Genomic DNA, 27,791 nt, shown 5'->3' on the forward strand with positions numbered 1-27,791 from the left:
AATTATTTGAAATTGATGTTTTTTAGTCAATCATTCACCTATTCGTAATTATCGAAAAAAGTGAAACCAAACGGAAAAAGTGAAAATTTCAAGCTTTACACATAAATCATATGCATTTTGACGGCTATACTTAAACCCGACGAATGTCACTGAAATATTGAAATTTGAAATTGAAATTTACTGAAAAAAAAAGAAGTTTGTTCCTCGTTTTTAAGGGCGCCGAACTTTTTTTTGAAAACTTTTTTGAAAACTTTTTGTTGAAGAAATTTGGTCAGCTAACATATAAAACAAAAAAAAGACCGGGAAAAATTCAAATCGGAAATATAAAAATTTAGTCCTAAAAATTTATGAAATCCGATATTTTTGGAAAGTGGGAGCGAGGCGAAGAAGGTCGCTTTTCTTGGGAGAAGGGGGCGGAGCCTATGTCAGGGGTTGGAAGAAAATTTTCAGAATTTTTAATTTTTAATATTTTAAAAAATCATAACAATTTCAAAATAGACCCCGCCCATTTCTTGGTCCATTTCTCTTTATTTTTCAAAAATTTGAAAAAAAAATGTTTTCGATTTTTTTTTGGAAATTTAAAATTGAATATTTTAGAGAAAGTTTTTGTAAAACATAATTTTGAAATTATGGAAAACTTTTTTTAAATGAAAATAACCAAATATCCAAGATGTGGGCGGAGCCTATTTTACGATTTTTTTTTCTGAAATTTTTCTAAACTTTCACACAGATCTGAAACTTGTGCTAACCGTAGAATATTTCAGATCTATGCGAATTTTTTTTTAATTCAGAAATCTCAAAATAGGCTCCGCCCACATCATGGTTGTTCAGGAATTTGCATGGAATTTTTTCCGAAAATCTAGAAAAAAATGGGGGGTTTTTTCAGAATTTTTGTCATAATTTTCCTAATTAAAAAAAAATATCACACGTGGTGGCATGGTGCCTGTCCCATTACGGTTTGATCTACAAAAAATTCGGGAATTTTTTCCACAAAAATGACGTCAGCATATGCAAAATCAGTTGAGAAGTCTGCGTCTATATTCCCGCGATTCTTGTGGATCAAACCAAAGATGGGACACTCTGGCAAAACGTGTGTTCATATTGTGAAAAAAATTTGAAATTCTGAGTTTTTTCACCTAAAAAATCGCAATAAATAGTCAAAAAAACATTTTCAAAAAAAAAATTTTTTGGAATTTTTTTCAAAAATTTTAAATATTTTTTTAAATAAAAAAAGCATAGTAGGTCCTACATTCAAGCAAGGGAGAACCCCCAAAAAATTTAAAATCCAAGTAAAAAAGTGTCCAGAAAAGCGGAAATTAAACAATTAGCAATTCGATAAATCCAATATCTCCGAAAAATGAGAGGCGGAGAGGCGGCGCCAATTTTGGTGTGGATTTTAGAAAGGCCGACGAATTGAAAATGGACGAAAAGAAGAATGGATTACTGACCGGTTTTGTGGTTTTTGAGATGATGGAAAGGGGGAAGGTGAAGCATCAAAAGAAGAAGCAGACAGGGAGAGTAGAAAATGGATATGGGAAACAAAGTTTTTGAAGGTGGGAAGCTTTTGACAGAAAGAAAGAAAATACGCAAATTATGGTAAAACGATTTGATTTTCGAATTGGGGAGACTTGAGAAGAAGCTATTGCCAATTTTAAAATAAATGAGAAATGTGCGCGCGCGCTAAAGTTTCGGGTGATGTTAATCTTGAAATCTAGAAACATCTAGATATTTTATTGAATATTAGAGATGCCACCGATTACAAGATGCCCTGGAATTGAGGGTCTCACAGCGAAAGAAAATGGGTACTGTAGGGAAGCTGGGTCCTACAACGAAAACAGTATTTCAGGTCCCTTTAACGAAGTTTAATAGCGAAAATGGGTCTCGCAACGAAAATGGGTTTTTTATTAAAGTTTCGCCACGAACGATGAACCCTGCGAAAATGTGTCCCGCAACGAATATAGTTTTTAGGTATCACGTAATGGGTCTCGAAGCGAAAATCAGGGTTCCAGTTAAACTGGGTCCCGCAACGAAAATGGGCCTTTCAGCGAAAACCGTTTTAAGGTCCCTCGCGTGGTGTCAGAGTGCCTCATTTCGGCTTGATCTACGTAGATCTACAAAAATGCGCGGAGAAGAGACGCAGAGTTCTAAACTGATTCCGTATGGTTAAAAACGTGCTGACGTCACATATTTTTGCGCAAAAAATTCCCGCATTTTTTGTAGATCAAACCGTAATGGGACAGCCTGACACCACGTGGTCCCTTTAAAAAAAAGTGGAGCTTGTAGCGAAAATGGGTTTTCCAGCTGGATCCTGCAGGTTCCGCAATTAAAAACGGGTTTCCTATATTAGGTCCCGCAACGAGCAAATTTGGGTCTCGCAACGAAGCTGGGTCTCGCAACAAAATTGGGTCCCGCAGCGAAAAGAAATGGGTCCCAAAGCGAAATTTATTTCTTCGGTAATTATCCAAATTTTTTTCGCTTCGAGACCCAAAATTTGACGACCTGGAAAATATTCCAAAATATTAGCTGTAATTCTCTATACACTGGAAAAAAACTATTTTTCTTTTCATGAAATTGGGCCAATTTCAGAATTATTTTCATAACTAGTGCCTGGATTTTTTTTCAAAACTTGACTTTACTATCGGTGGCCGAATTTTCCCATTTCACGGCCACGTCTGAGCTAGGGCTATTTCGAAAAAAAAGTGAATTTCCTACAAATTGACCTGGAAAAAATTAGTGGGGCAGTAGGAGTGAAAGTAAGAATGGAAAATAGGAGAATGGACGGTGAAACGAGTAGTGGACATCACCCCAAGCGACACGCACAGTCAAATATATTTCCGAATTTAATTGTACCTAATGTGATGGATGACTACCGGGGAGGGCCGAATTGTTGTATAACGGGGAAGTGGTGGAAGGGGATATCGGTCTGAATTTTATCCTTAAAAATTTTTGACTACTCGGCCACCACTATTTTATCGGCCACTTGTTCAGAAAATTGGAAAACTCGGCCACCAATGTTTTCTAGGCCATTTGTCCTGAAAAAGGGAAAACTCGGCCACCAATATTTTCTAGGCTACTTGTCCTGAAAATTGGAAAACTAGGCCACCAAGATTTTTTCGACCACTTGTTCCGAAAAAAATAGAAAAAATCGGCCACTAATATTTTCTCGGCGATTGTATAGAAAGTTGGAAAACTCTGCCACCAATAATTTTTGGCGACTTGCACAGAGGATGGGAAAACTAGGCCACCAATATTTTCTTGGCTGCTTTCGTAGGAAAAAAGTCGTAGGAAAAGGTTTCGTAGGAGAAAGGAAGGGTCACCAACATGTTCTCTAGGAAAACTAGGCCAACAATATTTTATCGGCCACTTGTACAGAAAATTGGAAAACTCGGCCACCAATATTTTTTTGGCCGCTTTCCGAGAAAAAAGGAAAACTTGGCCACTGCCCAGAAAATGGGCAAACTAATAGTAAGCTACCAATAGTTTATCCAGAAAAAACTTATTCAGAAAACAACAAAAAACTCGGTCATTTAATCTTTATCGAGGGAAAACAAGGCCATTGCCCAGAAAATGGGAAAACTAGGCCACCAACATTTTCTCTAGGGAAAACTAGGCCGCTTTAGTAGAAAATTGTAAGCTCAGCCACATGTGCAGAAAATGGGAAAACTAGGCCATAAATATTTTCTCGGCCGCTTTCCTAGAAAAAGGGAAAACTAGGCCACCAATAGTTTTTCGAGTGAAAACTCGGCCACCACTATTTTTTCGAGTGAAAACTCGGCTATCAATATTTTCTTGGACGCTTTCTTAGAAAAAATGAAAAGTCAGCCACCAATAGTCTCTCGGCCACTGTCAAGAAAATGGGAAAACTAGGCCACCAATTTTTTTTTCAGGCTGACTGGTTTGCGGCTCGGCTGCGACACAGAAACTGATGGCCTAGTTTACCTATTCCGCGGCCACCTGTACGTCCTTGCGTGATATCAAGGGGTTCTGGCCTTCCTCGTTGCTCCATTGACAATCACTCGCCGGACGACGCGTGGGAAAGTCGTGTACTCCACACGAACAAATACATTAGTTTTACAACTAAAACCGAGCCGCGACGCGACACACAACGCGCCGTAAATCTACCCCAGATATGGCCGATACAAAATGGCCTAGTTCGGCAAACTCTTCCATTTCAATTTATGAGAGAAGCCAGAAATCCATGATGGTTGTCTATATGCTTTTAAAAAAGACAAATTGGCCACAAAACTAGGCCATACAAAATGGGGTTTTCTTTCAAAAAATCGGAGACAAAAAAATTCCTTTTGGACACTTCGTTTTTTTTAAATTCGCAAATAAATTGATGGCCGACATTTTTCTATTCCGCGGCCATGAAACCCAAACGACAAATTGGGACAATTGCATTTAGTATTTAAAATGATGACGACCAAAAAAAAAAAGAAAAAAACCGAATTAGGTTGTTCATTTTTCGGAGACAAGTGCGGGCGCCCAATCTGTCCTGGAAACACATTTTCTCCAAATTCGCTGCCGCAGCTGATAAGCCGTGAAATTGTTTCGATTTCACATCGAAAACATTGAAAAATTCGCGAAATTTCTCACATAAAATTTGCTTAAGACACGGAATTCTGGCTTTCCTCATAAATTGAAATGGAAGAGTTTGCCGAACTAGGCCATTTTGGCTCGGCCATATCTGGGGTAGATTTACGGCGCGTTGCGTGTCGCGTCGCGGCTCGATTTTAGTTCTAAATGTATTTGTCCGTGTGGAGTACACGACTTTCCGAGCTGGCAATTGTCAATGGAGCGCGAAAAATTCAATGAGGAAGGCCAGAACCCTGTGAAAAATTGCTAAAAGTTGTAAAACTAAATTTTCTTTTTGGGGAAAAAACTAAAAAAAACTTTTTTTTTCAATTTTTTTTCCTACTTCCCAACAAATTTTGTATGTATGAAGAGTTTTTTTGAATGGGGGGGGGGGGAATTGGGGCACCCGAAGAAGGCGAAGAGCCCCCAATTCAATTACTTCAAAAGAGAGGCTTACAGGGGGCAGGCGAAATAACGTGAGAAAGGTGAGAGACGCAGGCGAAAATGAAGTAGCGCCACCACCAAAATTTTTGGCACTTTTTTATGCTCTCAAGATGAATTTTAAGTTTTTTTTTCTTTGGTGAAGTTGCGCGACATTTGGAGGGTGGAATTTGGAGGGTGAAGCTTTTTTTGGGAATTTTATTTTATTTTTTTTTGGTTTTTTGATTTCAAAGAATTCGATTTTTTTAATTTAAAAAAAATCTAATTTTTTGAAATCAAAAAATTTTTAGATTAAAAAAATTTATTTTTTTGATTTCAAAAAGATTTTGAATTGATTTTTTCAATTCAAAATTTTCGAATTCAAAAAAATTCGAATTTTTTCGATTTGAAAATTTTTTTTATTTCAAAAAAAATCCAAATTTTTCGATTAAATAAAAATTGAATTTTTCCGATCCAATAGAAAACGAAACTTTCTGACTTCAAAAATTCGAAAAAAAATCGATTTTTGAATTCAAAAATCGTAAATTTTCGATTACATAAAAAATCTCAATTTTTCGATTTTTTAGATTCATTTTATGATTTCAAAAAAAAAAATCTAATTTTTCAATTTCAAAAAATCGTAAATTTTGTTCGATCTCAAAATTGAAGTTTGTTTCGATTTTAAAAAAATCTAATTTTTTCCGATCTCATAAAAATCGAAAATCTAACATTTTTTGACTTCAAAAATTCGAATTTTTCCGATTTCAAAAAATATTAAATTTTTTCATAAAAAATCGAAATACTTTCAATTTCAAAAAAAAAAATGAAAAAGATGTTTTCCTATCCTATAGAAATCGAAATTCGAAATTTTTCGTTTTCAAAAATCCATTTTTTTCGATTAAAAAAAAATCGAAAATCTATTTTTTCTGATTTCAAAAGAAAAACGAGAATTTTTAAAGTTTTTTTGAAATCGAAATTTGTTGAATTTTCCGACAAAAAAATTTCGATTTTCGACATCTCTGAAAAAAAAATCCAAAAAAAATAATTCAACAATACTCAAATTTACCTGGAAGGAACAAAAAAAAACGATGATGATAACAATGAGGAAAAAAGCAAGGAAAATGTTAAAATTTGGATGGGAAGAGGACAATTTTTTGAAAAAAAAAAATAAAAAGGCTAACAACACACAACAACAACAATAAAAAAACTGTGCAGTTAGGAACAGGGACAGAGTAACTGCAACTCTTATTCAGTGATTTTGTAGACGGGGGGGAAATCAGTGGAAAGAACGGAGAAAAAACAACAGAAGAGAGAATTGATGTAGGCGAAGGCGAAGGCAACCGACGATTTATCCGACCTCCATATCTTCGTCGTTCTGGAAAAAATTTGGATTTTCTACACCGAAAATTTGTGATTTTACAGATTTTTTCAATTTGATATTTAAAAAAGGCAATATTTGTTTTTTTTTTTTGGAAAAAAATCTTTCTCATTAAAATCAACATATTTTGATAAAATGAGATTTTTCCGTACATTTCTTTTATTTTTCTCGCTTTTTTTTTTTGATTTTCTTTGAAAAAACCGAAAAATCGAAATTTTTCAAATGTACTGATAAAAGTTGATAAATTTTGGTTTTTTTTTTCACTTTTTTGAAAAAACAAAAAAAGTTAATTTTTTCGATTTTCACTGAAAAAAGCGGAAAATTCCATTTTTCGATTTTTAAAAGTTTTTTTTCTGAAAAAAACCTAAAAATTTTCAAATTTTCAATTTTCTGAAAAAAAAACCTAACAATTTTCGTTTTCTGATTTTTTTAAAAATTATTTTTTTACTGGAAAAACACCTAAACTGTTTGATTTTTCAATTATTTCTCTGAAAAAAACAAAAAATCAAAATTTTTCGTTTTCCGTTTTTTTAAATTATTTTTTATTTTTGAAAAAAAAAATAATGAAAATCCAATTTTTTAAATGAAAATTAATTCGATTTTGTCTAAATTTTCACCGAAAAACAATTAACCACCGTCGAACTCCGCCCACTTCGGCTGATTGGTTCAAAGGTGGGCGGAGTACAAATCGCTGATTGGTCTTGCAGTTTTCACGTTTTTAAGGGGTTTTTCGTTATTTCTTCATCATTTTTTTTTCGCTTTTTATTTTGTGATATTTCTGAATTTCAGGCTATTTCGGATATTCTAGAGCACAAAATTTAAATAAAAAAAGTTTATATTAAATTTTTGTTTCTTTCAAATCACTACTTTCCAGATGTATTCTTTATCCAAAAATAGGTAATAGCTTCTGTTCACAAACAAAAATCTGGTTCTCATTATACAATGTGATGAGATATTGCGTACGCGCGCGCCCTGAGACTTCTGGCTGCCCAACAACATCACAAAAACTGAAATTACACCCTAGAAAACTTAATAAAAATGGATTTTCTGTACTGATTCAGGCGCAGATTAGATTCACCATTTTCCAAGAGATATTTGACAGGTTTAATGATATTATGATATTAGAGAGACGGCGGGGAGTGGGGAACTATTTTTCATTGGAATATTACGGTGCCACAAAATAATGAAAATACATATTTGACGCGCAAAATATCTCGTAGCGAAAACTACAGTAATCCTTTAAATGACTACTGTAGCGCTTGTGTCGATTTACGGGCTCGTCTTTTGAAAATGTTTTATTTTCGAATTTTGACATCGATATTCAATTTTCCTCCGCTTTTTCGTATTCTTTTTTTCATTTTTGTGCTTAATTTTAATATGTTATCCATTAATAAATGATTTTAATTGAAACCGTCAAATATAAGCTTCATTTTGATGAGGAAACTTCTACAAACGTATTTTACATTATTTTCCGTCTATTGCAGGCTTTTTTCCAGTTGAAACCCGGCAATAAACAGGAAATAATGTAAAAATACGTTTGTAGAAGTTTCCCTATAAAAATGAAGCCAATATTGGACGTTTTTCAATTAAAATAATTTTTTACTGGATAAAATATTAAAAATAAGCACAAAAATGAAAAAAGAATAGGAAAAAAGACGATGGAAAATTGAATATCGGTGTCAAAATTCGAAAAAAAAAAGTTTACAAAAAGCGAGCCCGTAAATCGACACAAGCGCTACAGTAGTCATTTAAAGGATTACCGTAGTTTTCGCTACGAGATATTTTGGGCGTCAAATATGTTGTTCGATACGCATTCTCGGAGTTTTGTGTTCCCGTAATAGAATGGTTAAATTTATTGATATTTCTGAAAATTGCTAAAAACGTTGAACTTATTATTTTCTACATATTTAGCGAAATTTTGTTCGAATTTCCAGTTCATAACTCCAATTTCCGGTTTCCAAAGAGGCAATTATCGTTTTTTAATCAAAATTGTTCGAAATTTTGGAGGAATTTCAGTCAAAATTGAAAATTCTCGTTATTTTTCCGTTTTTTTAAATTTAAAACTATTTAAGATTTTTTGAAGCGAAATTCACTGTATTTCCACTATTTCCATATCACAATGTCTATTTTTTTTTAAATATAATTCCCATAAAATTGACTTTAGGAATCACGGATTCAAGATCAGGTGGAATTCCGGATCTCGCATCGTGCCAACTGCCGCAGTTTTTTCGAAAAAAAACGTGACAACGATGCTCCGGTATTACGCGTCACGAGTTGTTTAGCGTATTTCTTTGAGAAAAGTTGCGTTTTATTCGTTGGCACAGTGCCAAATCCGGAATTCCACCAAATCTTGAATCCGTGGTGTCTTATTCAGTGGAAAAAATCGAACCTCAGATCCAGATCCGCCACTTTCGGCACTATCTGCGTCCATTTCACTATCATCCGAATCATTATCGTCCTCGTCATCGTCATCCTGATTCTCTTCTTCATCCTCTTTCAGCTCATTATCCTCCCACCAATCGTCTTCGCTGCTCTCACCGTCATCATCCGAGCCAATTGTGTCAAAATCTTCAGAATCCGAATCAAGATCTGGAAATTGGGGAAAAATAGGTTTAAATTCTTCATAAGACCTCGGCCATTTTGAAAATTAAATTTTTTTCGGAAAATTCTACAAAAGATATATAAATTCTCTTGGTTTAACTGAAAATATCATCTTTTGTAGCTGAAAATGCCTAAAAACTGTCCGAAAGTTGCCGAAAAATCGGTCATCGGCAACTTTCAGGCAATTTTTCTGCTCTTTTTCCAATTTTTCCACTAAAAATAATGTTATTTTCAGTAAAAACAAGTGAATTTCTATGTTTTGAGACTGATTTTATTGAAAAATTTGGGAAGTACAGGCTTTTTGTAGAATTTTCCGAAAATAATTGAGAACAGGAATATTCACCTTATTATATACTAAAAACCGCGGAAAAATCTGATTTTTAATGTTTTTTTATAAAAAACCTGCAAAAATTCATTTTCCGAGCTTATCTACAAAAAATTCTATTTTGCCGCATTCTCTCGGTTTATATGAAAATAACACACTTTTCAGCAGAAATATTGGAGAAAATGCCCAAAAATTGCCTGAAAGTTGCATTTTTCTGCGTTTTTTTCCACTTTTTCCACTAAAAACAATGCTATTTTCAGATAAACCAAGTGAATTTTCACTGAAAAACGTGGGAAACACAGGCTTTTCCGCTGGAAAATATCTTGCGCGTAATTTTCCGCGAAAATCCGCTCAAAATATTACCATTATTGAACACAACCAACGGCTGCTGCACAATAACCACATTATTAGTTCGTCTCTTGATAAGATCAGCGATTGTGGATATTTTTCCGTGAAGAGCCAACAAATCTCGATGATGACCGACTCTTGAGCGCAGCCAGCCGATTAAACCGCCAATTTCCTTCTCCAAATTCGGAAGTGAGCTGAGATAAGGCATGTGAATTGAGAAGGCGATTTGAGCCCATCGGATGGTTGGACGAATGCTGGAAAATCAATAAATTAGGAGGAATTAGTACTAAAAATTCGATTTACTCTGCAGCATTCCTCGTTTTCAAGCGAGATTCGATGATTTTGAGCAATGGCAAGACCTGCATCGGCTGGAGATCACGGAGGGTAGCGTGAATAATTTCAGAATTCAAATTTCTAATGACTGAGTCGATTTTTGCACTATCATTAGCCATTATTCCCTGAGTAAGCAGAACACATTGTGATCCACCGCCGCTACCACTCGTTTTTCCCTTTTTGAGTTCAGAAGTTGGCCTGAAAATCGGAAATAATTGAATATTATCGAAAATCCACCAATAATCCTACGTGGCTGGCTCTTTTTCACGATCTCCGAGCGGTTTGTTGGCCTCTTTCTCCGATTCACTCAGTTTTTTCCCATTTCGAAGCGAACCGTTAATATGCGAATGCCCATTTACTACAGGGGACTCGATTTTCTCAGGAGTTGCAGGAGATGTAACTGCCGCCACATTTGATTTCCTGGCTTTCCGTTCTCGAGCCATTTTCTGGAAACTGCAAAAAAATATTGGAAAATTCGATTTTAAGGCCATTTTACGCACAATAATCGCAAAAAAGATACATTTCACGGTAAAAAAGCTTTAAAAACTAATAAGAACAATAAAAAATCAATAAAATACGCCTGAAAACCATGAAAAACTCTTCAAAAACGCCTGGAAATAAGGAAAATAAAGATTAAAAATTTTGCACCGCAAACGCGCAAGCGACGAGAAATGCGTCAGTGACGGGGTTGGCGCGGCAAATTAACCCCGCGAATTTTGAACGTGACCCCTTCATTCGGTGGATTTTGGGCCCAAAATTTGCGATTTTCTCTTATTTCCATTTCATTTGCGGCAGTTTTTTCCGGAAAATACACGAAACTGGCTTATTTCAACATGAAAATCCAACTTTTTTAAGCGAAAATTGTCTAAAATTGAAATAAAAATGCAGAAAACGGGTTTGTCTATCTGAAAATAATGTTTTACGGCATTTTTCGGCAAACTGCAAGCTTTTTAACAAAAATGAGTTTTATTTTCAAATAGAAAAACCCGTTTTCTATCAATTTTAGATCAAAAAAGTTGGATTTTCATATTAAAATAAGCCATTTCTTTGTTTTCAACGTTATTTTCTCATTTTTAATCACTAATTCATTTCAGAATGTCTCAAAAATCAAACGACACCACATTCTCGGTCAGAGCCGCGCTCTTCGCATCACCCGTCGGCTCATCATCAGCAGTTCCAAAGAAGAAAGTGGCTCGAGAGGTGCCACGTGCAGGGCCGCCAGTTTTTGCCCTCGAGCACGATGTTTCGGAAGTCACCGACAGAAATAAAGACGGCACCTTTCTGGCTGCAGACGCGTGCGCTAGTGGCCCTACTTTGAAGGTTCCAGACGAAACACAAGGTTGCCCAGAAACTTTCAGTGTTTCGGAACACGAAGATGACGACGACGTTGAGCCGATGGAAGTTGATGGAACCATCGTTCCGTCGCCCCAGCGAGCAACGCCGACACGTGGCGTAACTCCTTGCGAAAAATCGACGACTCCACGCAGAAGATCCTCGAGAAAGTCGATGCCAACGCCTGGGAAGCGTCTGTTCTTCACCAGCAAAGACACTACGAACGAGGATCGCAAGGCTGATGACTCGACGCAACTGGAGCTTCTGATGGCAAAGATTCCGCAGGAGATGTCGGGTTACATGAAAAAGTTGGCCACCGACATCAAAGAGGTAGTATTATCGATTTTTAACTTTACATTTAAATCTAAAATTTTCATTTTCAGATGAGCCAATACGATGCACAGCTGGCGCGGAATATCGACGACATGGAAGCGGTTTTCAAATCCCGCGAAACTAAGCTCAAGTCAGCTATTGAAATCGCCAAGGACAGCTTCATCTCGTCCGCTCTGCCTCTTCGCCTCGAGACCCTGGACATGACTCTGCGTAAAGAAGAATCGCCAAATGATATCGTTGCGAGACTTCACGGAAGTTTTCTCGACAAAACCCAGGATGCCGGAAACGTGAATACTGCACAAAAGGAGAACCAGCAGCTGGAGGATGAGCGCGGGATGCTGGTGAGAGTTTCAAATTATTTAAATATGATTTTTAAAAATAAAAATACAATATTATATTTCCAGGAAGAAAAGCTGGAGAGTCTCAACAAGATCAAGAGAGAGAAGGATGAATTTCTGGCGAAAATGCGAAAAGAGGAAGAGGAAGCGCTCGCTCGCCGGGAGGAAATCAAGCAGGGCTTCGAGCGAATCGATGCTCTAATGAGCAAAATCAAGCCGATTCCAATTTTTGAATTCTGATTTCTGATTTCTCACGCTCTGTATAATATTCTATTTCTGACACAATTGATTTCATAAATACATGTATAATATTTTATTCATAGCCTAGGTCTTGCTTATTAAGTGTCAATTTCATTACGTGTACTTTAATTATTGGTTTTGAGTATCTGAAGTTGAGATCCTAGCTGCTTTGGTCCTTTATAAATATATGTTTCTTTAATTTGAGTTGCTATCGCTATCGAAGGTCGTCCTCTTCCTCCTCATTTGCATGTTTTTCTAGCTTCTTCCCCATTAGTTTCCCGCTGACTCCACCGTCGACGAGGTTCTCGAAAACCACGTCGCCATTGTTTCGAAAACAGGAAAATGGCATTTCGCGAAGTGTTGTGAGACCACACTGGAATTTTATTAGTTTTTGAAGCTTTTAGATCGAAAATTCATCGAGGCACCACGGATTCAAGTGCCAACGCAAAGAAACGGGCCAGATCCGATATCCCACCGGTTCTAGATTTCGTGGTGCCTCAATTGGTCTTGCCACGTGGTCAAAGGTCTCGCCACGCTTCCGATGTGGTGTGTGTGCCTTTAAACACGGGTACTGTATTTTTTATAGGTTTTCTGACTTTTCGCTCTATTTTTTTCGTAAAAAGCGGAAATTTTATTGAATAAGAAACTACTATCCTTGCTGAAAATATTCTGAGAAGCCACAGCAGTTGCAACGGTTGCCACGTACTCGCAATCTTCCTTCACAGCATTTTCCAGACTCTTCTCGACGAGCTGTCTTCCGATTCCCTTCCTAAATTGAGCACAATTCCCTAGGAGAACAAGAAAAAAAAAGAAGAAAATTGCTTCCTACCCTTGACAAGCCTTCGACACGCACAGCACATCGATTTTGAAGACTTTTTTCGGATTTCCAGTCAAAAACGACAAGTCTTGCTCCAAAACCTGCACGAATGCCACCAACTTGTTGGCATTTTCGTGTTTGTACTGGCCATTTGTGATTTCTGCGTTAAAATCCCAGTGTGGATTGAATGGGGTCGATTCGGAAACAAAAGAGCATTCTTTGACGGCATTCAGGCAAACTGCCACGATTTCCTGAACACTTTTTTTTCTAGAATTTGCGGGAAGCTAGATTAAATCTGAAAAACAAAAAACAAAAACCTACTTCCCCATCAAAAACCAGAATTGAACTTTTCTCATCTTCCAACCCGCTCATCGTCAAATCAACGAAAAACTCGGCGACATCTTCTTCCGAGCAGCTCAATGAAGTTGTGATGGGCTCCATTACTCTAAAATGCTCCACCAGGAACTTGTGAACTTGGTCCTTGTGCTCCAGGAGCCCAGTTTGGAATGTGAGCTCCGGCATTTGCAGAAAAAAGCGAATAAAAATAAAATAAAAGAAAGCAAAAGTGAAAGACTATTCCTCGAGAGCTCTGTGAGCCCTCACTTTTTCTCTGAACCTCCGAGACAACACGCGTTACATTTGCATTTTCACCACACATATTTCCCATGCTTCCAAGTATTGACATTTTCCTTTTCCTGCTTTTCTACTTCTCCCCTTCCTCACCGAAGTGTCTACTCGACGATTATGGAGCTTCTGAGAGCTCTGCTTTGCAATATTCTCAATGGAGCGCATTTGTGGCTGGTGGCCGTGGCCGCGAGCCGCGACGCAAGCACGCGCCGCTCCTGGGAATTGTTTCGAGAAGGAATATTTTCGTCGGACTATTTCTCGATTTTCATCTGGATCTTTGTGAATTTTCCAGATTTTCTTCATTAATATAATACTTCTAGACTTTCTACACATTTTAACATCAAAATCTTCGAATTTTGTCTTCTCTGCCCTCGTTTTAATCGCTCTTAATATTTCAAAATATTATACTCGTGCTTTAAAAATTAATAATTCAAATTCAGAGCAAGATGATGCGCCCACCAATTATCCTGCTCAAGGACGGAACTGAGAACAAGCAGGGAAAGGGTCAGATCATTTCCAACATCAACGCTTGTCAAGTTAGCTTCTAAAATTCTAAAATTTAGTCAAAAATGCCTAAAATGCTGTATTTTTCAGGTTGTCGCCGACAGTATCCGTACCACCTTGGGTCCACGTGGCCTCGACAAGCTCATCGTCGATAGCAAGGGAGCCACGACGATCTCCAACGATGGAGCCACAATTCTGAAGCTTTTGGATATTGTCTTCCCGGCCGCCTCCACAATGGTTGATATCGCTCGTTCTCAAGACGCTGAAGTCGGAGACGGAACCACGTCTGTCGTCGTTTTGGCCGCCGAAATTCTGAAGCAAATGAAGCCATTCATCGAGGACGGTGTCCATCCACAACTTCTCATTCGCGCCATCGGAAAAGCTTGCGAGAAGACGCTGAAGAACTTGGCTGATTTGGAAATCAAAATTAATGGCGAGACGGAGCTCCGTGAGATGCTTGTGAAGTGTGCTGCAACCACGTTGAGCAGCAAGCTCGTCAGTCAAGAACGGCTTTTCTTCGCCAATATGATTGTCGATGCTGTGAACACGTTGGATGCTCATCTTCCATTGAACATGATCGGAATCAAGAAGGTCAACGGAGGAAATTTGCACGTTAGTGAATCGAAAAGTCGTCTATCACGCGGTGTTTTGTCTTTCCACTGAAAATTGCAGATTTTTCAGCTTAAAAATGTTTTTCTCTGCATTTTACTAACAAAGCAGCTTTTTTAAACAGTGAAAATCGAATTTAAAATGACTAAAATGAACTTTTTTCGTCCACTGGTTGAGGAATGGTTAGAAATTGAAAAAATCAACGGGATTTTTCTTATTTTTTAAATATTTTTCCATTAAAAATCGATTTTAAACCATTTTGACCCTAATGTTAAGTCACAAATGGTTTAAAACCGATTTTTAATAGGACAATATTTAGAAAATATGAAAAATCCCGTTGATTTTTTTTTCAATTTAAAATCATTCCTCAACCATTGGACGAAAAATGTTCATTCTAGTCATTTTAAACTCGATTTTCACTGTTTACCAAAAGCTTTGTTAGTAAAATGCAGGAAAAACATTTGTTAAGCTGAAAAATCCGCATATTTTCAGTGGAAAGGCGAAATACCTCTATTTTAATTAATTAATATTTATTTTTAATTTAATTTTAAAAATTTCAGGAATCCCGTCTCATCAAAGGAGTTGCCTTCCAAAAAGCGTTCAGTTATGCTGGCTTCGAAATGCAGCCAAAGAAGTACTCCAATGTCAAAGTGGCTCTTCTTAACATTGAGCTGGAGCTCAAGGCAGAGAAAGAGAACGCTGAGATGCGTCTGACCAACGTTTCCGACTTCCAAGCTGTCGTTGACGCTGAGTGGAATATTCTTTACGATAAGCTTCAGAAGATTCACGATTCCGGCGCCAACGTGGTTCTCTCGAAACTTCCAATCGGAGATGTTGCTACCCAATGGTTCGCCGATCGTGACATGTTCTGTGCTGGACGAATTCCACAGGACGATCTTGATCGCTTGATGTCCGCATGCGGAGGAAGCGTTCTCACCACAGTCTCTCAAATCGACGACTCTGTCCTCGGAAAGTGCGGAAAATTCTACGAGCAACAAGTCGGAAGCGAGCGTTACAACTTCTTCGAGGACTGCTCAAAAGCTCAGGCATGTACGCTTCTTCTTCGCGGTGGAGCCGAGCAGTTCATCGCCGAGACCGAACGATCTCTTCACGACGCTATCATGATTGTTCGTCGTGCCAAGAAGAACGATTCGATCGTCGCCGGAGGAGGTGCCATCGAGATGGAGTTGAGCCGATTGATTCGTGAGCATTCGAAGGGTATTGAGGGCAAGGATCAAGCTTTCTGGATGGCTTATGGACAGGCTTTCGAGGTAGATATTGAAGAAACTGGTGCTAGTATAAATATGCAGAAATGAACGATTTTCGTGATGAGACAGTTCAAAATCTCGAAAAACTGGATTTTTTTGCTAAAATCTTTAATTTCTCCAACTTTTCCGTTTTCCAGTTGCTGGAAATTAAATTTTATTCGATTATCGATCTTTATTGCAGGTTTTTATCGTTTTTCTTCAGTTTTTTGTTGGCTTAGGCAGCCCTCAAGCTGTAAGGCTGCCTATTGACTCTAAATTTGCCTTAAACGAAGAAAAAACGACCAGAATATGCAATTTAATCGCATAAAAGTAAATTTTCAGCCGTTTTGATACGGAAAAGTTGGCAAAATATATGATTTTTGCGAAAACTGACCTTTTTTCAAGATTTTAAACAATTTCTGTTAACTTTCAGACCTATTTTGAGCTTAACTTAAAATGTGCCGAAATGAAGGAATTTTGAAAGTTCAAAATCTTGAAAACCTGGCTATTTTTAGTCAAAACCCCGAAAATTGCAGGTTTTCGTCGTTTTTCTCCCGTTTTTTAGGTTAGTTAAGGCAGATTTCAAGCTGTAAGTAATAAACCAACTAAAACATAACATTTTTTAAAGAAAAAATTCTTTGTATTTTTGAGTCGAAGAAACCAAAAAATCCATTTTTTTCACCAAAAACACCCAAAAAAAAAGCTAATTTCCGAAATTTTTCAGATCATCCCACGCCAGCTTTGCCAAAACGCCGGACTCGATGCTCTCGACGTGCTGAACAAGCTGAGACATCGTCATGCTCAAGGCGAGAAATGGGCCGGAATCGACATCCATCGTGAAGCCGTCGGAGATAATCTTGTCGCATGTGTCTGGGAGCCGAGCATCGTGAAGAGGAACGCCATCACAGCTGCCACCGAAGCCGCGTGCCTCGTTCTTTCGATCGATCAAACGGTGAAGAATGTTCGTACACCATCTGGAGGAGCAATGCCAGGACTTCCCGGGCAATAAGGAGATCAATGTGCCCCTCTGTGCATTCGCTGCTTTCTTTTGCTGTATTCAAATATTCAAATTTTGCGCAATTTTTTTTTAATTTTCTTCATAATTTTTGTTTGTTTTCTATCATTTTCATTAAACCTTTTGTTATGATCCCCCGTCTCTCTCTCTCTCTCAAACGTTCTCATCATAGCTTCTTGCAAAAAACTTTAAATTTTTTCTCAATTTTTCTTTTTCCCACCGATTTATTGTCCACCACCCGCTTGTTTTCTCTACCGCTCCCCGTCGTTTTCGTTTTGAATTTTCTGTTTGAATAAGTGCACTTTGAAAAAATTTTAATTTCAGTATTTCAAAAAAAAAGAACCATTAGAAAGAAGGTCAAACCTTACCGGAAAAAGCAGAAAAAGCGGAGAAGTTAGGTGATGGGGGTGGATACCGGCTTCAAAGTTGGGGGGTGGTGGGTGGGGATTAAGATGCATATAAAATGTCGCAAAAACACCTACTTTTACATATAAATCGGGGAGAAAAGTGAAATTTCTTGAATTTTGAGGAGTCACCACGGATTCAAGATCTATGAGAACGAGATCTCTGAAAATCGAGGCAACAATGCTCCGATTATACGCATCGCGCGCGTTGTTTAGCGTGTTGAGAATTTTTTTTTTGTCCTTTTTTTTGAAAGAAAAATTTCTGGAAAACGATAAACAACGCGCACGACAAGCGTAATATCGGAGCATCGTAAAAATGGTAGATCACAGAATCCCACAGGATCTTGACACCGTGGTGCCTCGAAAAAAGATTAAAGGAACATATAAGTGTGGGTGGCAGTGAGGGATATCGGGGGGTAATTGGTGGAGCTTTTGAGCATTACAAAATTATGAAAAAATTACGAAACAAAAAGTGGTGACAGGATGTCCCACAACGGTGGTTTGATCAACAAAAAAATGCGGGAACTTTTTTCACAGAAATTAATATTTCCTAAATTCCCGCGATTTTCGGAGATCAAAACGACATGGGACATTCTGAAACCCGAGATGAAAGAAATTAGACGCTATTCTTCAACGGCACTTGATCGTTGTGAAGAGCTCGCTCACGATCCGCCACGTTATACTGATCAGCCTTGTACTTGGCACATCGCTGGCACGTGAAGATGACGAGGAAGAGCAGGAGCAGGATGATGAGAATGATCGCAAGTGGCAGCATCCATCCGTAGGAATCTGAAAAATTGATTTTTAGGAAAAAAAAACATTTTTTTTGTGAAAAACAAGAAAAGAAAATCGAGAAATTGTCAATTTTTCAAAAAAAAAAAAATTTTTTTCTAAAATTGTTTAGCTGAAAAAAAAGTTTTTTCCAATATTTTTGCAATTTAAAATTTTTTCAAATGAAAATCGGGAAATTGTCGATTTTCAACAAAAATTTATTTAATTTTTAGGTTTTTTGAAAAAAGTTTCGAATGAATTTTTTTTGCAATTAAAAAAATTAAATTTTTCTTTAATTAAAAAACAAGAAACAAATTGAGAAATTGACAATTTTCAAAAAAATACTTTTTTTCAAATTTTTTAACTGAAATAACGAAAAATTGTTGGCTTTTCAAAATTATTTTTACTTTTTTTTTGAATTTAAATTTTTTTTTCAAATGAAAAACCATAAATCATCAATTTTCCGAAATAAAATTATTTTTTTAAAGGGTATCTGCAAATTGTGCGAAAGTTGGTTTTTGGAGGAACAGTTTTCTTATTTTCGGATTTTTTTTCAGAGTTAGTCGAAAAATCGAAAAACCAGAAAAAAAAACAGAGTATAATTTTCTTCTATCTATAAATAAGAAAACGGGACCAAAAATTGAAGCTATTGTTGAAAAAAAAATTTTTTTTTTTTCTAAAATTTTTATAGCGCCAGTGGAGAAATTGCTTTAAAACACGCCTATGGTACCACAATGGCCAAATATCACGATAAAAAAATTCAAAAAATTTTTCTAAATTTTATAAGGTTTTTTTGAAAATTGGAAAAATCTTAGTTTTCCCCCTAATTCCTATTTGAATTAACGCCAATTGGATTTGTTCGATGGAGCGCGCTTGCACGTTTTTAAATTTATTTATTTTATTTTTTGTTAATTTCCACCGATTTTCAATGTTTTTGGTGTATTTTTGCTTGAATTTTAGAGAAAAAGTCAAAATAATTGCAAATTTTCGATTAAAAAGCACGCCTGCAGGCGTAAATCTATGAAATTAATTAATTCAGGTTTGAAATCGTTTAAAAACGTTACTTTTTTTCATTTTTACGCCTGTAAGCGTGCTTTTTAATCGAAAATTTGCATTTATTTTGACTTTTTCTCTAAAATTCAAGCAAAAATACAACGAAAACATTAAAAATTGGTGGAAAATAACAATAAATAAAATAAATAAATTTAAAAACGTGCAAGCGCGCTCCACCAAACGAATCCAATTGGCGGAAATTCAAAAAAAATTAGGTGAAATTGTGATTTTTCCATTTTTCAAAAAATCATATAAAATCTAGAAATTTTTTTTGAATATTTTAACTATTATATTCGGTCATTGTGACCTCATAGGCGTGTTTTAAAGCAATTTCCCCACTGACCGTAGTCCACCTTTAAATTTAAATTTTTTCTCGAATAATTTTTTCACGGGGTTCTGGCCTTTCTCATTGAATTTTCGCGCTCCATTGGCAATCGCCTGCCGGACAACGCGTGGAAAAGTGTAGTGTACTCCACATGGACTACACAAAATCTCGCGGACTCAAAATGGCCTAGTTCGGCAAACTCTGCCATTTCGATTTATGAGGGAGGCCAGAATTCCGTGTTTTTTTTCGACGGAAAAACGATAAAAGTTTAAATATCTAAAATCGGAAAATCAATTTCTAAAACATTTTTGTCCTATTTCAAAAAAAATCCTTTTTTCTGTATTTTTCGTCCAGCAAAACATCAGAGGGCTCCATCAGTACCTCCGATTCGCAACTCCTGATCGAGTTTCACGGCGAAATGTTGCTCGGGTCCGTCGATTTGCACAGGGAACTGGTTTGTTGCCTCGCAACGGTACACACCGGCGTCCTCTTCTTGGGCTCCTTCGATGCTCAACACGCCGGCCGTGAATTTGACGCGGCCCTCAATCTCCAGCGGGAACTTGTCCTTATACCAGACAATTTGGGGCTCCGGGTAGCCGACGATGGGGCATTGGATACGGGCGGCCGAGTCGAGAGGCGCGTAGACGGCTGGGCCCTGAAAATATTTAGTTTTTTTTTTTGAAATTTTTTGCAGAAATAATTTAAATTCCCGCCCGCGTTTTGACTAATTTTATAGGTTTTTCTTGTTTTTTTTTTAATTTGAAATTTGAATTGGAACATCGCTTGGCAATTTTCCATGCATTTTTCACGAAAAAGTATGAAAAATCTATCTACTTGGAGCGAAATTTGAAAAAAAAAACCTAGAAAATTACCCGGTGGCCGAGATTTCTAGTTTCTAGGCCATTTTTTTTTTCAAAAAATCGAGAATTTTTTGAAAAATTCGTAACTTTAGAGTTTATTCTACTTTTCTATTTCATAAACACCGATTATTTCGAAAATGCGTATTGCACATTATATTTGAAGCGCAAAATATCTCGTAGCGAAAACTACAGTAATCCCTTAAATGACTATTGTAGCGCTTATGTCGATTTACGGGCTCGATTTTTCGAAATTAATTTCGTTTCGAATTGTGAATTGTCAGTTTTCCTTTATTTATATGAAAAAAACCACGGAAAACTGAATATCACCATTCGAAACGAAATTAATTTCGAAAAATCGAGCCCTTAAATCGACACAAACGCCACAGTACTCATTTAAAGGATTACAGTAGTTTTCGCTACGAGATATTTTGCGCGTCAAATATGTTGTGTACGCATTATCAGAATTTTTGTGTTTATGAAATAGAAAAGTGGAATAACCTCTAAAGTTAGGAATTTTTCAAAAATTCTTGATTTTTTGAAAAAATGGTCTAGAAAATAGAAATCTCGGCCACCGGGTAATTTTTTATGTTTTTTTTTCAAATTACGGGCAAAATAAAGTGTTCCTGTAATAACGTTAAGTCATTTTTCGATGTTTTTGGGGTAAATCGAAAAATTTTAGATTTTTCGAATTTCCAAAAATTCGATTGGTTTTTCAAAAACCGAAACATCAAAAAAAAAATTTTCGTTTTTCGATTTTTTGCAATTTTTTTAATTGGCCGTGGAGCGCGTTTCCACGTCGAAATTTGAAAAAAAGTCATTCTTCTGCGCGTCCCGTAAATCGACACAAAATACAGTAAGACTTATTGTTTGCGCGTTGCAAGACCCGAAAATTTGCATTTTCAGACTCACCACCACAGTAAACGGCTCGGATTCCGATTTTTTCAATTCCCACGTCTCATTGTTCTTCACAACTGGATGAGCTGAAAAAAAAAGATTTTAAATTAAAAAAAAAATTTTCCAGAAAAAAAAACCCACAATAAGCGAACATGTTTCCAATGATAATCGAATTGTCGGGCACCTTAATCTCACAACGATATTTTCCCGACGCGTCGGCCTTCGACTGTCCAAAATGCAAATACGCTTTATCGTCGTCAAGTCCAATGTCGGCTCGGAACTGCTTTTGATCGCGAATTCGAACGAATCGAGCCCACGTTGGCTTGTAGTGAATTGTGCCTTCGCGTACTTGACACCTGAAAAACTTGAGACGGCTATTTGGAAACTTTTTTTAAGGTGGGGTACCGAAATCTGGGAAATATTTTTAAATTACTCCAAATTTTCCCTTGATTCCGAATATCTAAGTGAAAAAATTCAAAAAAATTTCCCTGATTTTATATTTGAGCTTGAAATCGCGATTTTCATTTGCATAGCCATGAGAATTTTCAAAGACGCGCCCAAATAAATTATCCTTGGAGCGCATTTGTCCCATTCGATTTTCTCCATATTTTCACTTTTTTTCAGTTTTTCAGCTATTTTCATTCATTTTTGTCGTATTTTATGGGTTTTTTCGAAAAATATATTTTTTCGTGTCAATTGAACATTTTATTAGACCAAAAATGAATGAAAATAGCTGAAACCTGAAAGAAATGAAAATTGATGGAGAAAATCGAATGGGGCAAATGCGCTTCAAGGAGAATTTATTTGGGCGCGTATTTCAAAATTCTTATGGGTACGCAAATGAAATTCACGATTTCAAGCTCAAATATAAAACCAGGGAAATTTTTTTGAATTTTTTCAATTAGATATTCGGAATCAGGGGAAAATTTGGACTCGTTTAAAAATATTTCCCAGATTTCGGTACCCCACCTTCAAATCGAAAGAATACTTTTTTTTTGAAAAAAAAAATATTAAAATTGTTTTTTTTTATTTTTGGAAAAATCGACAAAGTTTTTTTTTCGAGAAGTTCAATTTTTTGAAAGTCGGAAAACGCGTTTTATGTGGAGAATGGCAAAAGTGTTTTTTTTTGAAAAAATAATTTTTTGGAATTACTATTTTTTATGGAAAAAAATATATTTTTCAATCGAAAATCTGGAAACGAAATATTATCGAAAAAATCCAATGCTCAGAAGTGTAAAAAAAATATCTTTTGAACTCGATAACTGCCAAATTTTCAAAATTTCGAAAATTTGTCCCTCCGTGGTACGAACCACAAAACTCCAGTCGTTTTTCGGTTCTCATCAATGTCGGTGGAGAATAGCGATTCTCCGTGAATCACTGTCTGCAGGTTTCCCATCGCAGTGTATTTTTGGCTGGTGGCAGCGTCGCTGGGCGCATCTGAAAATTTTTTAATTAAAATAATTTTTTAAAAATAATTTTCGAATTTTGTCCCAAAAAGACGGTACCCGGTCTCGACACGAAAGTTTTTTATTAAATTCAAGAAAAGGTGTGCGCCTTTAAAAAGTACTGTAATGTTAAACTTTCGTTGCTGTGGGCTTTTTTCTCGATTTTTAATAGTTTCTCGATAAAATTATATATTTTTTATCGAGAAACTATTAAAAATCGAGAAAAGAGCCCACAGCGACGAAAGTTTAACATTACAGTACTCTTTAAAGGCGCACATATTTTTGTATTTAACAATTTTTTGTCGTGTCGAGACCGGGTACCGTAGTTTTGGCGTGAAAAAGTGCGAAATTTCGCGACTGAATAATAATAAATTTTGAAAAAAAAATTTTTTGGAATTACTATTTTTATGGAAAAAAATATATTTTTTTATTCGAAAATCGGGAAACGAAATATTATCGAAAAAATCCAATGCTCATATTAAAGTCTATATATTAATATTAAAGTCTTTAAAAACCAAAATCGTAAATTTTTTCGAAATTTGAAAAAATCTCGTTTTTCAGATATTTCGACAGACCACAGAGCGGCTTTTACTACGTGGCCTAGAAAAATCAAAAACTAGGCCAATGATTTATCTGGGATTTTTGACGTGGGATGTTTCTGAAACTTGACGAGAATGTTCTCGATAGAGGGTTCTATAGTTCCACAATGGCGATTTTTGAGAAAATGTTCCGTATCCATGCTATGAAGGTGGCCGAGATTTCTTATTTTACGGCCACGTAGTAAAAACCGCTCTGTGAGACTTCGATTTTTCGAAGAAAAAAAATCCTTAAAATTTCTGTCATATTTCTTCATTTTAGAAGACATTTATATGTTTTCTTAAGTTTTTTCATCAATATAAACTTGTTTTTTTTTCGATTTTCAGGAAAATCGGAAAATTGTTCGTTTTTTCCCTGAACGAAAAAAATGATCTGGTACCGCTTTTAGGCCCAAAAATCGCAAAATTTCACGTTTGGATAATAATAAAAAGTTGCGCCTAGCTTGTATAACCGTGTGTGTGTGTGTGTGTGACTCAGTGCAAATATACAGAACGTTGTTCTTTTCTTATAGGCTTTTTTTGTGCATTGTGTCCGTCCTCTTATCATATGGCTCACCACCACAAAAAACCACCGCCGCGTGAAAAACAACAAAGTAAAAAGGCTTACACAGTGCTAATATCACTGCCAGTGTCGTGGCGGCAAGTACCGTTGTGCCACACATTCTTGATTGGCTCTTCTGTACGGTGCAGAAGACTAATGACGACGTGGATTCTGAAATAAAAATTATTTGGAAAACGGTGAAATGGTGAAGCAGTGTGAAATGGGGTTTTCATTTCAAAAAATTCAGAAGGAAAAAAAAACCGCGAGAATGAAGAAACCAAAAATTTATGGAAAATAGTCCCTAATGACCGAATATAACTATAAAAAATTCGCGTTTTTCGGCTAAATTTACAGTTTTTTCTCGATTTTTTCTTTTAAATTTGATTTAAAACATCATTTGCCAATATTCGAAACAGAAAAAAAATTTATAAAGAAATATTAAATTGCCGATTTTTTGGCTAATTTTAAAATTTCAGCCGAATTCTGTCGGGTTGTTGAAAATTGTTTCAAATATTGGCAAATGATGTTTTAAATCGAATTTAAAAGAAAAAATCGAGAAAAAACTGTAAATTGGGCCGAAAAAACGCGAATTTTTTATTATTATATATTCGGTCATTAGGGACTATATTCCATCAAATTTAGCCAGAAAACGCGAAAATATCAAAAATGACGTCACTCACTTGCGCGGGAATTCAAATTTAATTCGGTCGTTTCTTTGATTTTTGAAAAATTTAAAATATCCTTATAAGTTTAGAATTTTTTATTCTATTTTTTTACAAGTATATTCGGTCAATAGGGTCTATCAATTAAAGCAAAAAAGACGCGATTTTTTAATTTCCGCTAAATTCCCTCCAAAAAGAGAGAGAGGCAATTTTTTAGGAGAAAAAATTAGAAATATTTTTCTACAGTATGCTTAAAGGCTCACCGGCGTATTCAAAAAGAAACAGGAGAGCGCGCGGCGAGACCCATGTGCCGGAAAGTGTTGTGCGTCTTGAAGGAGTACGGTAAATTATTTTTTCGAAACACAGTTTTTCTATTATTTAATTTCAAAATAAATTTTCATTGAATTTTTTCTTTATAATTTTTAATTTTGAAAATACGTAAAAATTAAATTAAAATCGCTTTTCTTTTAATAAAAAATGAAAAATAATTCAACAAAAAAGAAATCAACAGCAATATTCTCTACTGTTTTTCTCATTTTCTGACTGCCCAAAAACTGATAATTCAGTGATAACGGAGGCTCCTCGATACTAAAAGCGCCAAAAAAAAACGGTGAAAAACGGCGTGGGGACGCAGAGAAATATCAGCGGAGAGCGGGAAGGAAAAAAAAATGGAAAAAGCATACAAACATATATATATATATATACAAAAAGCAAATAGTAACAAGACGGAGAGAAGACAGAAACTGCAAAACTGTGTAGAACTGAACTTGGTGGTTTGAAATGGGAAAAACCCCAAACATTTATTACATAAACGCAAAAATGCTGAGAATACGTTTTGCGCAACATATTTGACGCGCAAAATATCTCGTAGCGAAAACTACAGTAACTATCTAAATGACTACTGTAGCGCTTATGTCGATTTACGGGCTCGCTTTTTGAAAATATTTTTTTTCGAATTTTGACACCGATTTTCCACCGCTTTTTCGTAGTCTTTTATAATTTTTGTGCTTATTTTCAATATTTTATCCATTAATAAATGATTTTAATTGAAAAACGTCAAATATTAGCTTCATTTTGATGAGGAAACGTCTACAAACGTATTTTTAAAATTATTTCCTGTCGGGTTTCATCTGGAAAAAACCTGCAATAGACGGAAAAGAATGTAGAATAATGTTTATAAGAGTTTCCTCATCAAAATGAAGCCAATATTTGTCGTTTTTCAATTAATATCATTTATTAATGGATAAAATATTGAAAATAAGCACAAAAATCTTAAAAGAATACGAAAAAGCGGATGAAAATTGAATATCGGTGTCAAAATTCGAAAAGAAAATATTTTCAAAAAGCGATCCCGTAAATCGACACAAGTGCTACAGTAGTCATTTAAAGAATTACTGTAGTTTTGGCTACGAGATATTTTGCGCGTCACATATGTTGCGCAATACGCATTCTCAGAAGTTTGTGTTCGTGTAATAAGAAGGTAAAATAAATTCTAAAGTCAAGAAAATGTTGACCGGAAATTTTCAATTCCCACAACTTGCTGATTTGCCTATTTGCCGGAAATTTTCAATTCCGGCAATTTGCCGGTTTGCCGATTTCTCGGAGATTTAAATTCCGGCATTTGCCGATTTGCCAGAAAAATCGTTTGCCGCCCACCCCTGTTTGGGGCTATTCTGAGCTTATTCCATCAAAACCAAACCGTTTAACGGCACAAAAATGTCGACGGAAAATCGAACGAAAAAGAGCCGGCCATGCCAAAGAGCCATTTTTCGTGCGAAGAAGCAAGAGTGTGTGGAGAACATAAATTTGAACTGAAATTTGAATTTGAACTTATTGTTCATTTTTAATAAGCCGGCGGCGGGATGGAAGGAATTATTCAAGAAATGGAAGAAAAAAATCTTCCGTGGTCTTTTCTTTTTTTTCCTCAATCCGATTGACATGCGAATTTCTGGCAGAGACAAGAACAATTAGATTCGGCTAAATTGTCTTGTCTTGCTCCAAATTCCTCCCAATTTCCTTTCGAAAATCAAACGCCAGTTTTTTCTTTTATTTTTGGCGGGGTGGTGGCAGCGGCGTGTCAGAAGAGATAAAATCTCACAGAGACAGAAGACGCCTCAAGGTTTTCCATGTAACCATAACAATTTACACATTAGATCTCTCGATAAATTGTATTGTTGTACTACAACAGATACATTTCTCTTCTGATCCGTCAGAGCAGAACTGCTGAGCCTCATGCATTCTCGATGAGGGCACACAAGAGCAAAAAGAGAGCAATTTTCGACAAAAAAAGAGTTATGAAAACTCGATGATTTGCTGTTGTTGACGATGGAAGAGAAAAAAATCTTTAGAAACTATCAAGATTCTCGTAGTTTTTTTTCGAATTCTCACCGTTTTTCGATTTTTTTTTTCAAAAATCGTAAAATCGACACCCTTGCTTCGAAGTCTCCCGTAAATGATGAAAAATCAAAGAGATGAAGCACACACACACAAGCGTGATTAGCGAATCGAGGAACACCACAAAACGGTCCCTTGGGACGGGAAGATGATGCGAAAAACAAGCCAAGCCTCATGTCTGATGAGTTATTTTCTGTATAATTGTAGTAGGACGGGATATGCAGGGAAATGTTGAACGACGCGTTAAAGAAGGAGTATCCTGAATAGGGAAATTGTTTTAAAATGTAGTATTCATGCTCAAACATACGAATATAACAAAAGAAAAACGGGAAAAATCCGTTAACATTGAGCATTTTAAGTCAGAAAAATCGGCGAAAAATCTTTATAATTTGACTAGGAAAATTCTAGGCCAGGAGGATTGTCCGCATTTTAATTCTGTCGTGTATTGTATTTTTAATAAGTACTTAATACAATTCCTTCTTCTCAGTTTTCTTAAACTTTTTGAGAGAGAAAAATTATTTAAAGTTTGAAAAATAACATTTAAATCAATTTTTTGTTGAACGAATATGGCCTAGGAATCAAGTGGCGGCCTAGGATTCATTCACGCGGGAATTTGAAATTAATCCGCTTTCATCCGCTTTTGTCGATTTTAGTGGCGATTTGCTCAATGTTAACGGATTTTTCCCGTTTTTCTGTTGTTATATTCGTAAGTTTGAGCACGAATACTACATTTTAAAACAATTTCCCCATTCAGGATACTCCTTCTTTAAAGGAACACACATTACTTCTAATTGGGTCTTGCCA

The 27,791-nt window shown here is 36.0% G+C and overlaps 5 protein-coding genes, 1 long non-coding RNA gene and 1 other non-coding gene across 13 annotated transcripts; 3 read left to right on the forward strand and 4 right to left on the reverse strand.

Moving 5' to 3' along the window:
* Positions 1-5,736: 5,736 nt before the first annotated feature.
* Positions 5,737-5,852, reverse strand: linc-137. The gene has a single exon (NR_102009.1). It is a non-coding gene; the product is annotated as a long non-coding RNA linc-137 (long non-coding RNA).
* Positions 5,853-6,039: 187 nt separating this feature from the next.
* T10B5.3 lies at positions 6,040-10,433 on the reverse strand (the record flags this gene model as incomplete). Of its 2 annotated transcripts, NM_071118.5 has the most annotated exons (5): positions 6,040-6,370; positions 8,763-8,962; positions 9,663-9,901; positions 9,951-10,178; positions 10,230-10,433. In NM_071118.5, the coding sequence occupies 5 exons, from the start codon at positions 10,421-10,423 to the stop codon at positions 6,344-6,346; spliced, it is 888 nt and encodes a 295-aa protein (NP_503519.2). The 2 variants fall into 2 exon arrangements, with proteins under 2 accessions (NP_503519.2, NP_001300191.1); NM_001313262.3 differs by lacking the exons at positions 9,663-9,901; positions 9,951-10,178; positions 10,230-10,433 and having other exon boundaries at positions 6,241-6,370; positions 8,763-8,863.
* Positions 10,434-11,074: 641 nt separating this feature from the next.
* On the forward strand, positions 11,075-12,420 carry knl-3 (Kinetochore NuLl). Its single transcript, NM_071119.9, has 3 exons — positions 11,075-11,642; positions 11,696-11,986; positions 12,050-12,420. Exons 1-3 carry the CDS (start codon positions 11,076-11,078, stop codon positions 12,221-12,223), a joined length of 1,032 nt encoding a protein of 343 aa, NP_503520.1. The 5' UTR covers position 11,075; the 3' UTR covers positions 12,224-12,420.
* T10B5.4 lies at positions 12,282-13,669 on the reverse strand (the record flags this gene model as incomplete). 4 transcript variants are annotated; one of them, NM_001313266.4, is made up of 4 exons in its annotated part: positions 12,282-12,596; positions 12,930-12,992; positions 13,053-13,291; positions 13,362-13,638. In NM_001313266.4, 4 exons carry the CDS (start codon positions 13,560-13,562, stop codon positions 12,494-12,496), a joined length of 606 nt encoding a protein of 201 aa, NP_001300195.1. The 4 variants fall into 4 exon arrangements, with proteins under 4 accessions (NP_001300195.1, NP_001300192.1, NP_001300193.1 ...); NM_001313263.2 differs by having other exon boundaries at positions 12,283-12,596; positions 12,878-12,992; positions 13,362-13,651; NM_001313264.3 differs by having other exon boundaries at positions 12,287-12,992; positions 13,362-13,669.
* Positions 13,670-13,841: 172 nt separating this feature from the next.
* On the forward strand, positions 13,842-13,937 carry T10B5.13. Its single transcript, NR_068619.1, has one exon. It is a non-coding gene; the product is annotated as an Unclassified non-coding RNA T10B5.13 (non-coding RNA).
* A 170-nt stretch (positions 13,938-14,107) lies between these two features.
* Positions 14,108-17,367, forward strand: cct-7 (T-complex protein 1 subunit eta; the record flags this gene model as incomplete). Of its 2 annotated transcripts, NM_071121.7 has the most annotated exons (4): positions 14,108-14,203; positions 14,262-14,783; positions 15,341-16,051; positions 16,752-17,367. In NM_071121.7, 4 exons carry the CDS (start codon positions 14,114-14,116, stop codon positions 17,034-17,036), a joined length of 1,608 nt encoding a protein of 535 aa, NP_503522.1. In that variant the 3' UTR covers positions 17,037-17,367. The 2 variants fall into 2 exon arrangements, with proteins under 2 accessions (NP_503522.1, NP_872179.1); NM_182379.5 differs by lacking the exon at positions 16,752-17,367 and having other exon boundaries at positions 14,114-14,203; positions 15,341-16,365.
* On the reverse strand, positions 17,348-24,102 carry zig-11 (Ig-like domain-containing protein; the record flags this gene model as incomplete). 2 transcript variants are annotated; one of them, NM_071122.8, is made up of 6 exons in its annotated part: positions 17,348-18,235; positions 19,977-20,250; positions 21,365-21,435; positions 21,491-21,705; positions 22,660-22,786; positions 23,998-24,102. In NM_071122.8, 6 exons carry the CDS (start codon positions 24,050-24,052, stop codon positions 18,063-18,065), a joined length of 915 nt encoding a protein of 304 aa, NP_503523.2. The 2 variants fall into 2 exon arrangements, with proteins under 2 accessions (NP_503523.2, NP_001300229.1); NM_001313300.3 differs by lacking the exons at positions 22,660-22,786; positions 23,998-24,102 and having other exon boundaries at positions 18,063-18,235; positions 21,491-21,503.
* Between the last annotated feature and the right edge of the window lie 3,689 nt (positions 24,103-27,791).

Source organism: Caenorhabditis elegans, chromosome V (assembly GCF_000002985.6).
Source record: "Caenorhabditis elegans chromosome V".
NCBI lineage: Eukaryota > Metazoa > Nematoda > Chromadorea > Rhabditida > Rhabditidae > Caenorhabditis > Caenorhabditis elegans.